Genomic DNA, 14128 nt, shown 5'->3' with positions numbered 1-14128 from the left:
TGATCTCCCTTTTTTGTGGAGATTATTGTGATTCTAATACTATATTTATAATTAAATATAATCAACTTATAAAATGCTAAATGTTTATTTGGGTTCCTTTTTGAATGTATTGGGAAAGTAGTAGGCTGTGTAAATAAAGTTAACTATTGTTCTTGTTGGAAAAGTGAAAACTATATTTTTATTTTGGAAATTACCGGATGTTTTATTTAGTTTCTGCTCGACTTCCTGCGGCGCTCTCCGGCATCCGGCAAAAATAGAAACTCTGCGTATCTTCTCCGGAGGGCTGCGGGACGCCGGAGTCGGAACGCAGCCGTTCCGCAGTCAGTGAAAATGCACACATTGACTTTAATGGAAACCTATTGACTCCGCCGCCGTTCCTGAGCGGATCCGCAGCCGTTCCGCAGTTGGTGGAAATTGGGGGTAACACGATTGAGTTACAGCAATAAAGTCCAGCAAGATAAAGTTGTTATATGCGAAAACATAGACCTTTATCTTACAGATCAAGTATTAACATTGAATCATCTTGAAGATAGTTTCATCATTGACTGTAACCGAACGCGACGCGCTGTTTGAATGCTGAATGGAGAATGACTGACAGCCGCGAGAGGGAAAAGTTTACGTGATCTTGAATTTAATGACTTAAATATTATTTTCTCTCTCACATAATGGCTTCAGAACACTTATAATAAAATGCACGAAAACGTTATGGTACTTTAGAATGTTTTAGTGCCTTTTGTGGGGCTTAACAATAACACATAATAGTATACCCACAATATCGGATTTGGATCGGCCTCGTCTGATCGATGTCTGATCGATACCCGATCCCGCAGTATCGGAGCCGATACCGATCCTGAGTATCGGATCGGGACATCCCTACCGCATAATGAGCGCATAATGGTGCTGCATACTAATGACCCTTTCATTCAGGTGTGTCACTGAGCCACAAGAATGCAATGACAATATATATATATATATGTGCCTATATAATACAAAATTGGTTCACAGTTCCAATTATTTATTTATTTTTCAAATTGTGCTTGCAAATTGTATAATATCAAATGTAAACATTTCTAGTAATTGTGCAGTTAATTCTCATACTGTTTTTACAGAAAGTTTGGGAATATATCCCAAATGTGTCACTAATAAAACACAATACAAATAATTTAAAGAGGAGGCTTATATTGAGCTTTTAAGATTTACCTAAGATTTATTTATATGTAGCCTACATATATTTTTGCTATTTTAATAAAAAGGTTACAATTACAACAACAATTAAAATTTTAACTATATTTCAAATGTAATCTTTCTTTGTATATACTAAAGTATACATTTTGTCATACATATTTCACAGTTGCGGATTAATTAGTTTGAATATAGCCTACAATCGAACAAACACTATAATAACATCTTAGCAAACAAGCTTATTTGATGTGGCAGTATTTTACAGTAAAAACGACATCTTGTCTTTCATATGTAACATATCGTTTTTATGATTAGGACATATAAATGTTAATTTGCAGTTTAATACGTTGCTTATACAAAAATATTTTATTTCAACATATTTCAGTCGATTTTTACTCATCTCAGTATTGGAATATAGTTAGGTAAAAGCTGTTCATTCATTCACACACAAAAATGCGATTCATATTCAAACAGTCTTTTTGTTTACAGACACTATTTCATATCGCGATTAGAACAAAGCACTTGAAAATAAAAAATTTACCTATTCCTCAGCTGGATCCGTTGCTCCTCCAAATGAAACTACCTGCACTTCTGAGGTAATTTTTTCCAGGATTATTATTAAGATAGTATTATTCCTCACAGCGTCGTAAATATGAGTCTCTTTCGGTGGGTTATCCAGCTGATGTGTGGGCGTGGATCGCCTCAGCGCATTTGTGTTTGAATAGAGCGCGCGCTCCGTGGGCGTGGTCAAATTAACTTTAATGACCTGAGACGAGAACGACTATCATCTCTCTCTTTTCGTACAGATTACATAAAATGAGAAAATTTGTTTTTTATATAAATTACTTCATTTAAAAGAAGATAATTCAGGCTTCATGCCTGTGTGCCTGTATACCTGTTTGACTGAGTATTTGCAGAGTTACAGTTAATTTTTCGGACGCGTTTCAGAATGGACTTCACTGACAGAGAGCCAAATCAGGCCCTTGGCCTGAGAGAGGAGGTCTTTCCTCGTCAGTATTGGCCATGGGGCAGAGCTTGTCAGCTGCATCAGAACTGGGAACCAAGCCTGGTTTTTCCAGAGCGGAGCCACAAGTAGCACTGAGCATCCATTTTCCTGATTCGTTCCAATACCTGAGTCAGGAGCGAGATGGGGAAAAGCATAGAGCGGGCAGCGGGGCCAGACGTGGGCCAGCGCATCCCTGCTCTTCGAGAAAAACTTCGGACAGTGAGCGTTTTCTTGGGACGCAAACAGGTCTACCTGCGCTCTGCCGAATGTCTCCCACAGCAGTAGGACCGTCTGCGGGTGCAGAGACCATTCTCCTGCTGGAACATTGTTTCTGGACAGTCTGTCTGGTCCCAAATTCAGGTGACCAGGCACATGTGCTGCTCTCAATGAGCGCAGATTGTGCTGAGCCCAGACCAGGAGGCGTTCTGTCAGCCTGTAAATGTTTCGGGACCTGACGCCACCCTGGCGATTTATGTAGGCCACCACTGACATGTTGTCCGAGCGGACCAAGACGTGGGGACCTTTTATTCAGGGACAAAAAGCGCCTCAGCGCGTTGTTGACTGCCATCATTTCTAGACAGGTTATGTGTAGGAGCTTCTCCCGTTCTGACCACTGGCCAAAGAACAGTCTGCCCTCAAGCAGCGCTCCCCATCCCGAGGTGGAGGCATCCGTGGACACCACTTTCACACTCGAGGAAGTCCCCAGGTTTACACCTGACTGGAACCAGTCGATTGCTCTCCAAGGTTACAGAGCTGTGACGCATTTCTGATCGACCTTGAGGCAAAACAGACCGGAGCCCCATGCCCGAGGTGGTACTCGCGCTTTTAGCCATACTGCAGCGTGTGCATGCGAAGCAGACCCAACTGGAGTACTGATGATGCTGAGGCCATGAGACCCAGCATTTTCTGAAACCTTTTGAGCGGGACTATAGTGCCGCAGCGGAAGGATTTTGTGATGCGCTGAATGTTCAGTCTGCGCTCTGGCAACAGTCGCGCTGTCATAGACAGCGAGTTCAGTTCTGTGCCCAGAAAAGATATTCTCTGACTGGGAGACAGCGAACTTTTCGCCCAATTGACTGAGACCTAGATTCTCAAGATGTTCGAGTAATATGGTCCTGTGTTCTATGAGCTCTGAGTGTGATCGAGCTAGAATCAGCCAATCGTCCAAGTAGTTCAAAACTCGCATGCCCCGAAGTTTCAGGGGTGCAAGAGCCGTGTCCATGCACATTGTAAATGTACGTGGTGCTAGGGACAGGCCGAACGGTAGGACTGTGTATTGATATGCCTGGCTCTCAAAGGCGAATCTCAAGAATCGCCTGTGACGTGACACTATTTGTATTTGGAAATACGCGTCCTTCAGATCTGTTGACATAAACCAGTCCCCTTGGCAAATCTGCGCGAGGATGTTCCTGGTTGTGAGCATTCTGAACTGGCGTTTCACAAGCACTTTGTTCAGCTGTCTTAGATCTAGAATGGGTCTGAGACCCCTGTCTTTTTTCGGTACCAGAAAATATCTGCTGTATAGGCCCCCTTCGCTCTGAGCTTGAGATAAAGGCTCTATTGCCCCTTTGCTCAATAGTTTCGCTATTTCGGCTCGAAAAAGATGGGCTACTTCGGTTTTTACCGTAGTTTCGACCCACGCCGTGTAGCGGCGGGGACGTTGAGCGAACTGCAGCGAATAGCCTCTTTTTATAATGTTCAGCACCCATTCTGATACCCCGGGAAGCTTTGCCCACGCATTTGCATGAATAGCTAGGGGTAGAATGAGAACTGGGCTCTGGCCGCAACGAAGTGGCGACAGGAGAGCTTTGGTGTGCTGTAACATAAACACTGTGCTTGCAGCGTTTGAGGCGGGGGGCGCGCCGATCGCGGCGGGCAGCCTGGCCACGCTCGATTCCCTTATAGCAGTTTGCTGAGAGAGAGTGAGCGGGGCAAGCCCCGTGGGGCTTAACATGTCTGTGAGTGAATGTGGGTGCGGGACAGCGGGCACATTTACTGCACTGAAAACACCATCGGCGTGAGCTGACTGTATGTGTGTTGGTTTCGTTTTTACAGAAACCGTGGGACATGCAGTGTGTAGTGTTTGTGGGCACTGGGTTGTGGGCACATTCACTACATTTAATGCACAATCGACATGAATCGATTTTATTTGTGCGAGCCCTGTACTGTGGCGGGCTGTGTTTGTGTGTAGAAATGAACACTGGGCTGTGGGCATTTTTATTACACTCATAACACCATCGGCTGTGGCCGGAATACCAGAAATTACACTGCTTATGTGGCGAACCGGCGAGCTTTCACGGGCTGGAGAAGGCTCTGGGACCCGCTGAGTACGGCACTTTTTACGGCGCGGCACTATAGCGGGTGGAAGTGCAGACTCTGAGAAAAATGCCAGCCGAGTCCTCAGAGTCACCAGGGCAATAGCTCGCAATGATGGCAGCCGCCGCCAGCAAGCGCGAGTGCTGCATGATCCTTACCCAGGCAGGAAACGCAGATGAAATGGCGGTTCCCGTCGCTGAGTGCGGCTCGGCACGAGCCACAGAAACGAGGCATCTTTAAAAAGACGCTGCTATTTTAGATAAAGAGAGAGAGTGTGAGTCGCAGTGGCGAACACACACTTGGCAGAGTAAAAGGATATAAACGCCGGAAAGCGTAGCAGGTATGGCGACTGAAGGCGGCGAGATGAAGGCCAGCATCTTCAGATGCAAGGCTCGTCCCGCAGAAAGATTTTCTCAGATGGCGCGGCTTCTTCACTCCGGATCCAGCAATGCGTGAGCTTCACTGAAGAGATGAAAAATCAGATTATATCACCCCATCGAGCTCTATTTATAGGCCCAGGCACGCCCGCTTTGGCGGGAGGTGACGCAGTGGGCGTGAAGCGCCCCCATTGGATCTGACGTCACCAAGGGCCTCTCTCGATAGGCTGCTGCAGTTGCCGCAGGACAGCCAATAGGCACGCGAGCCGCCTTGCCTATGTCTGTATGCTGCCGCAACGCGTTTTACATTAATTCAAAATTAAGGATAATTTTTGTCTTCAATATCTCATAGAAAAGAAGTTTTCCCCTAGCGTAAGATATTACGCAGTACGAGAGAACCTCTCGTAAGAGAACCAATGCTACCGCTCAGTCCGCTTGCTACCAATGCTACCGCTTTTGCCACTCAGTGGGCGTAACCGCAGCAACTCCGGCCGACGGTGACGTCACGCGCATACCCTCTATAAGCCGTTTCTATGCAATGTGATGTCACATTCCACAGGCCCTCCCATGACTGCTGACGGACTCAACCTATTAGTATAGACCCAGTCCTGAGTGAGCTGTACACAGTCCGCCATGTTTATCTCCTCGCCAGAGCATTTAACAGCAGCATTCAAGTAAGAAATGTATTCTTATTAAAACTCCTAAAGTTATTCAATCAAGAGCAGTGATTTTCTGTTTTTCTTTTGTTGTTTGGTCCATATTAACAGAAAAAAAGAAGCGTGAAGTACGCACACTGAAAATAGCTCCTCCAAACAAATTGTATTGATAACGCAACGTTTAGACCATCAGGTCTTCATCAGGCACAGTACCCATGCGGAATAAAAAACAACTCTTTATAGAAATCACTGTGACATAATACAAGTCAGAGAAAAGGAAAAAAAGAAAAATATATATACACTATATTGCCAAAAGTATTGGGACACCCCTCCGAATCATTGAATTCAGGTGTTCCAATCACTTCCATGGTCACAGTTTTATAAAATCAAGCACCTAGGCATGCAGACTGCTTCTACAAACATTTGTGAAAGAATGGAAAAGCCTTCCCAGAAGAGTTGAAGCTGTTATAGCTGCAAAGGGTGGGCCAACTCCATATTAAACCCTACGAATCAGGAATGGGATGTCATTAAAGTTCATGTGGATGTAAAGGCAGACGTCCCAAAACTTTTGGCAATATAGTGTACATATACACTCACCTAAAGGATTATTAGGAACACCTGTTCAATTTCTCATCTAATCAACCAATCACATGGCAGTTGCTTCAATGCATTTAGGGGTGTGGTCCTGGTCAAGACAATCTCCTGAACTCCAAACTGAATGTCAGAATGGGAAAGAAAGGTGATTTAAGCAATTTTGAGCGTGGCATGGTTGTTGGTGCCAGACGGGCCGGTCTGAGTATTTCACAATCTGCTCAGTTACAGGGATTTTCACGCACAACCAATTTTTCCCTTTTCAATGGTGTGAAAAGTGAAAAACATCCAGTATGCGGCAGTCCTGTGGGCGAAAATGCCTTGTTGATGCTAGAGGTCAGAGGAGAATGGGCAGACTGATTCAAGCTGATAGAAGAGCAACTTTGACTGAAATAACCACTCGTTACGACCGAGGTATGCAGCAAAGCATTTGTGAAGCCACAACACGCACAACCTTGAGGCGGATGGGCTACAACAGCAGAAGACCCCACCGGGTACCACTCATCTCCACTACAAATAGGAAAAAGAGGCTACAATTTGCAAGAGCTCACCAAAATTGGACAGTTGAAGACTGGAAAAATGTTGCCTGGTCTGATGAGTCTCGATTTCTGTTGAGACATTCAGATGGTAGAGTCAGAATTTGGGGTAAACAGAATGAGAACATGGATCCATCATGCCTTGTTACCACTGTGCAGGCTGGTGGTGGTGGTGTAATGGTGTGGGGGATGTTTTCTTGGCACACTTTAGGCCCCTTAGTGCCAATTGGGCATCGTTTAAATGCCACGGCCTACCTGAGCATTGTTTCTGACTATGTCCATCCCTTTATGGCCACCATGTACCCATCCTCTGATGGCTACTTCCAGCAGGATAATGCACCCTATGTCACAAAGCTCGAATCATTTCAAATTGGTTTCTTGAACATGACAATGAGTTCACTGTGCTAAAATGGCCCCCACAGTCACCAGATCTCAACCCGGGATTTGGGATGTGGTGGAACGGGAGCTTCGTGCCCTGGATGTGCATCCCACAAATCTCCATCAAATGCAAGATGCTATCCTATCAATATGGGCCAACATTTCTAAAGAAAGCTTTCAGCACCTTGTTGAATCAATGCCACGTAAAATTAAGGCAGTTCTGAAGGCGAACGGGGGTCAAACACAGTATTAGTATGGTGTTCCTAATAATCCTTTAGGTGAGTGTATATATATATATATATATATATACACTCACCGGCCACTTTATTAGGTACCCCATGCTAGTAACGGGTTGGACCCCCTTTTGCCTTCAGAACTGCCTCAATTCTTCGTGGCATAGATTCAACAAGGTGCTGGAAGCATTCCTCAGGGAGTTTGGTCCATATTGACATGATGGCATCACACAGTTGCCGCAGATTTGTCGGCTGCACATCCATGATGCGAATCTCCCGTTCCACCACATCCCAAAGATGCTCTATTGGGTTGAGATCTGGTGACTGTGGAGGCCATTTTAGTACAGTGAACTCATTGTCATGTTCAAGAAACCAATTTGAAATGATTAGAGCTTTGTGACATGGTGGAAGTAGCCATCAGAGGATGGGTACATGGTGGCCATAAAGGGATGGACATGGTCAGAAACAATGCTAAGGTAGGCCGTGGCATTTAAACGATGCCCAATTGGCACTAAGGGGCCTAAAGTGTGCCAGGAAAACATCCCCCACACCATTACACCACCACCACCAGCCTGCACAGTGGTAACAAGGCATGATGGTTCCATGTTCTCATTCTGTTTACGCCAAATTCTGACTCTAACATCTGAATGTCTCAACAGAAATCGAGACTCATCAGACCAGGCAACATTTTTCCAGTCTTCAACTGTTCAATTTTGGTGAGCTCTTGCAAATTGTAGCCTCTTTTTCCTATTTGTAGTGGAGATGAGTGGTACCCGGTGGAGTCTTCTGCTGTTGTAGCCCATCCGCCTCAAGGTTGTGCGTGTTGTGGCTTCACAAATGCTTTGCTGCATACCTCGGTTGTAACGAGTGGTTATTTCAGTCACTGTTGCCCTTCTATCAGCTCGAACCAGTCTGGCCATTCTCCTCTGACCTCTGGCATCAACAAGGCATTTCCGCCCACAGAACTGCCGCTCACTGGATGTTTTTTCTTTTTCGGACCATTCTCTGTAAACCCTAGAGATGGTTGTGCGTGAAAATCCCAGTAGATTAGCAGTTTCTGAAATACTCAGACCAGCCCTTCTGGCACCAACAATCATGCCACGTTCAAAGTCACTCAAATCAACTTTCTTCCCCATACTGATGCTCGGTTTGAACTGCAGGAGATTGTCTTGACCATGTCTACATGCCTAAATGCACTGAGTTGCCGCCATGTGATTGGCTGCTTAGAAATTAAGTGTTAACGAGCAGTTGGACAGGTGTACCTAATAAAGTGGCCGGTGAGTGTATATATAAATGTATCGTCACATGACTAAACACAGATCTATTATTCACATAAAATTTCTTTACTTGCTGTTTACGTTCACAGACATAACCGACAGTGTTTATGTGAACTTTGTGTGTTTTTGACATAACCTTGTGTGTATTTGACAGTTTAAGCACAAAAAGACGTGAAAGAGAACTTAGTTTAATACTCACGGGACACGCTATCTGACATCCAGCTTTCTGTGTGTGTGATTTTTCCTTCCACTAAAAACAACATATTATAAATGATCTACAGTATGTGGTATTTTGAGCTGAAACTTTACAGACACATTCTGGGGACACCTGAGACTTGTATTACATCTTGTAAAAGTTGGCATAATAGGTCCCCTTTGTGTATTTAAGCCCTTTGTTTCCTCAGTTCATTGTTCTGTGTCGTTTCAGTTTGTGTGGTGGTCTATATTTTTTGTCTTTTAAGATTTGTGATTAAAGACTTCTTTTGGATATTCCTATTCGTCGTGTTTAATACAACCACCACTTGTGATAGAACACTGAACCAAAGATTTGTTTTAGTGCCGTTTTTTTCTTTTTCTTTTTTTAAAGTATGGACTTACCAACTTTCCGTCGCTCTATATGGAGCAGGGGCAACGGAACCTCGAGGACGACACTACACTGGCATGCCTTTCCAGACCGCTCCCTGTGCTTTTTTTACCAGCCTGAACGAGCGCACAGAGGCAGAGTTTGTGGAGTAGGTGCTGGTGTATAACGGATCTCCGTTCACCATCTGCCCCGCTGAGGAGGACATCACAAGCCCCACTCTGGACCCAGAGCTCAGCCGCTGCCTCCCACACCCTGCACAGAACCTATTGCCAGAGCCCACCGCAGACATGGAGCCGCCAGGTCAGCGCCAGAAAGAGTGACTGAGCCAACCAGCTCCCTGGAGCACGAGTCCAACGCAGAGTCTGACCAGATGTCCTGACCAAGTCTCCAGTGTCTCTGCTGGTTCCACCCAGCTCCAAGTCTCCTGTGTCTCCTCTGGTCCCGCCCAGCTCCAAGTCTCCTGTGTTTCCAAAGATCCTGCCCAGCCACTCTCTCCCACCCCCTCCGCCTATAACAGCCAGTTCCTCGGCCTCGTCTCCGCTGGTTCCCTTCAGTCCCTTGACTCTTCCTATGACAGTCTCCAGCTCCGCCTTGGCAAGAGGATCCCCTAGTTACGCCTCCAGCCACCGAGCCCGTCACTCCACCTCGGCTTGTCGACCAGTTGGCTCCATCTTGGCTCCTCTGTCCCTCGGCTCCACCTGGGACCCTCGTCCTCGCGGTTTCACCAGGCTCCCTCGTCCCTCCAGGTCTGCCTTGGTCAGTCGTTACTCTGCCTATGCCTCATACTTCTGTGCCTTCAGTTGTGCTTCGTTCCTCCACCCCTTCGGCTACGTCAGGCTCCATCTTGGTCCTCAATCACACCGGCTCCGCCTCAGTCCTCTTGCACCCAGGCTGAAAAATGTGGCTGCATGCGTGGAACGCGCACTATACTTTGGGCTTTAGGGTGTGGTTAGACCAAGCGGCAACCTCCCTGTCTCTCTCTTGAAACCAACACGGAAGTGAATTAAACTGCAATTCATCTACTGACCGCTAGAGGCAGGCTGCAAAAGTGAGTCAAATCTGCATCTCCCCCATGTTAAAATGCTCAACTTTACAGCAGAAAAAAAACATGTTTACAGCCTGGAGCAAAAAGTGGTTTTGGTCTTTATAGCTTATTTTGCCCTTCATGACAACTGTGAGGGGGGTGATTTTTTTTTTACAACTCATCCGTTTAAATTATATTAAGCCTGCATAATTAAGGGCGTAGCCACTTGAGTGACAGGTGGATTGCGGCTCCTGTCACTGTCGCACGTGAGGCTGTAGTGTGTGTGTGTCTGTGTAAGCGTCCCAGCCGTCCAGATAGAAAATATGTGGAAAAGTTCAAAAGTGTACCTACCTATGTACCAGACTCGATGGCAGAAGCACGCGATGCAATATTTTCGACAAGATAATTGCTGCCAAGACCGGCAACACGATAAATCTGATAAGGCACTGAAAAGCGCACCGAATACACTTCTGTGATAAAGTTTATCCGTCTTCGACTGCAAGAACTGGAGCGCGTCACAAATGAACCGAAACTCGGCGTATATATTTTACTTGCCTCACAGACATGACGAATAGGCCTATAGACGGTTAAAATATGTCTACTTTTAAACGAAACAATTAGAAATAAATAGTTTGATTATGTAGGCCTAATCCCAATCCTAATGTTGTTAAAACGGATTTCATAAAATTGGTATCGAAAAATGCATCGTTCAGGAACTGGTATCGAAGTCAAGGTATCGGTATCAAAAATTTTGTTATGATACCCAGCCCTACACTTGAATGAGCGCGGATTTCTAGTGCATTTACTTCAACTTCTGAGGTAATATCTTTGGTTTAACCCATTTGAGAAATTGAGAGGCGGCCAAAATCAGATATTAAAATGGACTGAATAAAGCTCTTTACGAACTTGACGTGCGATGCCATGCTGACTGACATGTATGCGCATGAATCACTGTCACACGCACAAGCTCAGAGCAATATTGTAAGTTACTGCATGATAATACATTTTTATAGCAGAATAATAATACATCACGATACACAGTCTCACTTTTAGTTACGTCTTTTAACTATTGTAATATTTCGAAGGGCAAAACATGAACTTTAACTATTGGCTTTACTTCTTCAATCAGCTGTCACTTTAACGCGAGGCCAGTAGCATATAGCATTAGCACCTCAGCTCCACCCACGTCCCGCCTCTTTACCCATTTTAATTTATCCGGTAGTGACGAGAGGTGACGCGCTGCCAAGATGGAGACAGCCGGCCCCGCACACTTTAGGCTTCAAAAAACGCTCTTCAGAAACCTACGGGTGACGTCACGGACACTACGTCCATATTTTTTTTTACAGTCTATGGGTTAGACCTTAGGTCACGAGAGGGGGAGCTGGACGTCAAGCTCCGCCCATTGTCTCTGCAGTGAACAGCCTCTCTGTGCAGCAGTGGTTGTACAGTAGGCATATAGAGTCATTGCATTTATTTGAACCAGCCGACCATTAAGCGAGTCCAGAAATGTATATGTTGCTAAAGCCATCTTCTAAGTCAAGTATGCAGCAACATTATTCAAGTAAAAATATTTCTTTGTACTCAAACTGTGATTTCTGTAATATAGAACTACATTTTTACAGCTAATCAATCCTTACCCTGTCATTAAACCTTTAAAATGTAGCATGTCATGGGAAAAGTATTAGAAAAGCACCACATCCATTTATAAATGTACAGTATATATACCGTCATTTATTTTACCTAAACATAATTTTCATGTAATCTAATGATTTCATGTAATTTGTGTGCTTATTTCTATTCAGGAGAGTGACATATTTGATCTAAATGTGTAAATGCAAAGCATTCTGTGTACTTCATCACTTTAATCAGATTGCGTATATGTACAGTCCAAAATGTGCACACATACTTTTGATGTTTATTGTTTATAAATCCCGAGATGTGTCTTATAGATCACGCCAGTCTGGTCACCCCAAATGTATTTTGTGTTAAATGTATTACATTGTGTTACATGTCAGATTGGGATTTTCCTTTGCGTTGTAATCCTTCCACACTATTTTTTTCAATGGATTAAAAAACAAAATGGTAGGGACAAAATCGATTTTGGCAAAAAGTGGTGGTGAGTGGGAAACTATCCTAACGGCAAATTACGTCTATGTGTGTGTTTGTGTGGGAGGTCACATTCTTGTTTTGACCGATAGTGACAGAACAGGGAAGAGGAAAAAGGCTTGTTGGAAAAAAAACTGCATGACCAGTCTAAATGAGATATATCATTATATATTTCTGTATTTGTTCTAAAAACGGCAAAAAAGGTGTTTAACCAAAAAAGCGGAAATCTTTTTAAAATCAAAGCTTTTGCCTCAAAATAATAATAAGCAGTAATATTTACATACACGACTATTCAAACTTTGGGGTCAGTAAGATTTGTTTTGGCTGTAATGGCTGCGGAAAATTCAGAATTACAGGAATTTAAAATATATTTAACAAAGTTATTTTAAATTGCAATAACAATTCACAATATTAATATTTTATAATAAACACTGTTCTTGTAACTGACATTTAAATCTGTCTTAAGCTCTCATACAACAAATAAATTGACATTAATATTATTGCAAAATGTACCAAGTTATTTAATTTTATATCAGAAACATCTATCATTTTTCAATATTTAGCTAATTTTTTAATATCTTCCAACTCCAGCCAAAAACTTTCACTATAGAAAAATGTCAGGAAAAAATTGCATAGAAGCTGAACAGTAATATCTATGATGTCAGTTTTTTTCCCCAGCACTTTTTTTTTTTTCAGAAACAGAAAGGAGCACAGAAGGAGGTGGAGAAGCTCATTTGCTCCTGTCAGACTTCACACTACACCGCCGCTGGTGAAATTAGCACAGCTCTCTGACCTTTACTTAAACAAACCAAGAAACTCGCTCCTCTCCTGAGATTTAATTCATGGCGGCGTGACTGATGGGGGAAGCTGTAGGAGTATTACTGACATTCCAGAACAATGATCAAATCTGCACGACTACAACAACACTAACTGCAATTACAAGAAATCAACTAAATTCAGCACCTCTCTGAGATTTGAAAGAGCTGCTGAGATGTGTTCAGAAATGGATGATTTTTTACACTGGTGGTGTAGGTTTGCGGATGGTAGTGGAAAAAGGTTGTTGGTTTGAATCCCAGTGGGACTGATTTATTTAACCAAGACATTTAGGCACTTTAATTCACTAAGCCACTTTGTATAAAAGATTTAACTGCATTAAAAAAAAGTTAATGATACTGGACACAGACTTGTGACTTCTGCTGCTGACTTGTGTGAGCTGCTATTCAATATGATTACTAATTACATAGTGATTGGTATTATCCACGGACAGTAGCCTAAGCAACTTAGGATCTTGCTCGATATCTCAAATGCCGTGCCAATGCCACTGCACGTCAACTGACTCCCCAGTTACAGTAACACCAAAAAAAGTTGTTTCATATGGAAAATACATGTCTGAATGATATGTGGATCTGATGTGGCCCATGAAGCTTTCACAGTTACAGCACTCAAGACTCTCATACACACCACAGACTGACGTGACAACAGTGAAATACCTTTTTGCTTGTCCATCGCTGGAAATGATCAAAGCGTTCAAGTGAAATGTTCTCGGTCGCTTCCAGAGTTCATCGCTGAGTCTGTTCCTGGATGTGTAAACGAAGTCAAAGTGAATTTAAGTGCAATTTCGAAGTGAATCAAGGGAGAGTTGCGGGTTAGGCGACAGTCAAACGAAGATAACAGCAAAACTGTCGGAACAAGCGGCTACATTGTCAACATCCACTCCACATCTCTATCACTGAACTCTCCGCCTTCAGCTGTGCGTCTGAAATCCTCTAATGTACAGTAGCTCAACAGCCCCACCTACGCTCTCAATGCGGACAATAGTGGAAATTACAAAATAACCTGTATATGGTTAGCTACTAGTGAATA

At 43.8% G+C, this 14128-nt stretch overlaps 1 protein-coding gene across 3 annotated transcripts in view; it reads right to left on the bottom strand.

Annotated features, from left to right (window-relative positions):
- The window catches only part of si:dkey-220o5.5 (actin filament-associated protein 1-like 2), a 103128-nt gene extending 89119 nt beyond the window's left edge, over nt 1–14009 (bottom strand). For all 3 annotated transcript variants that reach the window (XM_056246705.1, XM_056246706.1, XM_056246707.1), the window contains exon 1: nt 13756–14009. In XM_056246705.1, coding sequence (XP_056102680.1) covers nt 13756–13771 — 16 coding nt within the window. In that variant the 5' untranslated portion in view covers nt 13772–14009. The remainder of the gene's footprint in view (nt 1–13755) is intronic.
- Nucleotides 14010–14128: the final 119 nt, after the last annotated feature.

This window comes from Rhinichthys klamathensis, unplaced genomic scaffold, assembly GCF_029890125.1.
Source record: "Rhinichthys klamathensis goyatoka isolate OS25496 unplaced genomic scaffold, OSU_Roscu_1.1 h1tg000040l_1, whole genome shotgun sequence".
Taxonomy (NCBI): domain Eukaryota; kingdom Metazoa; phylum Chordata; class Actinopteri; order Cypriniformes; family Leuciscidae; genus Rhinichthys; species Rhinichthys klamathensis.
This window is presented reverse-complemented; position numbering and strand designations above follow the sequence as displayed.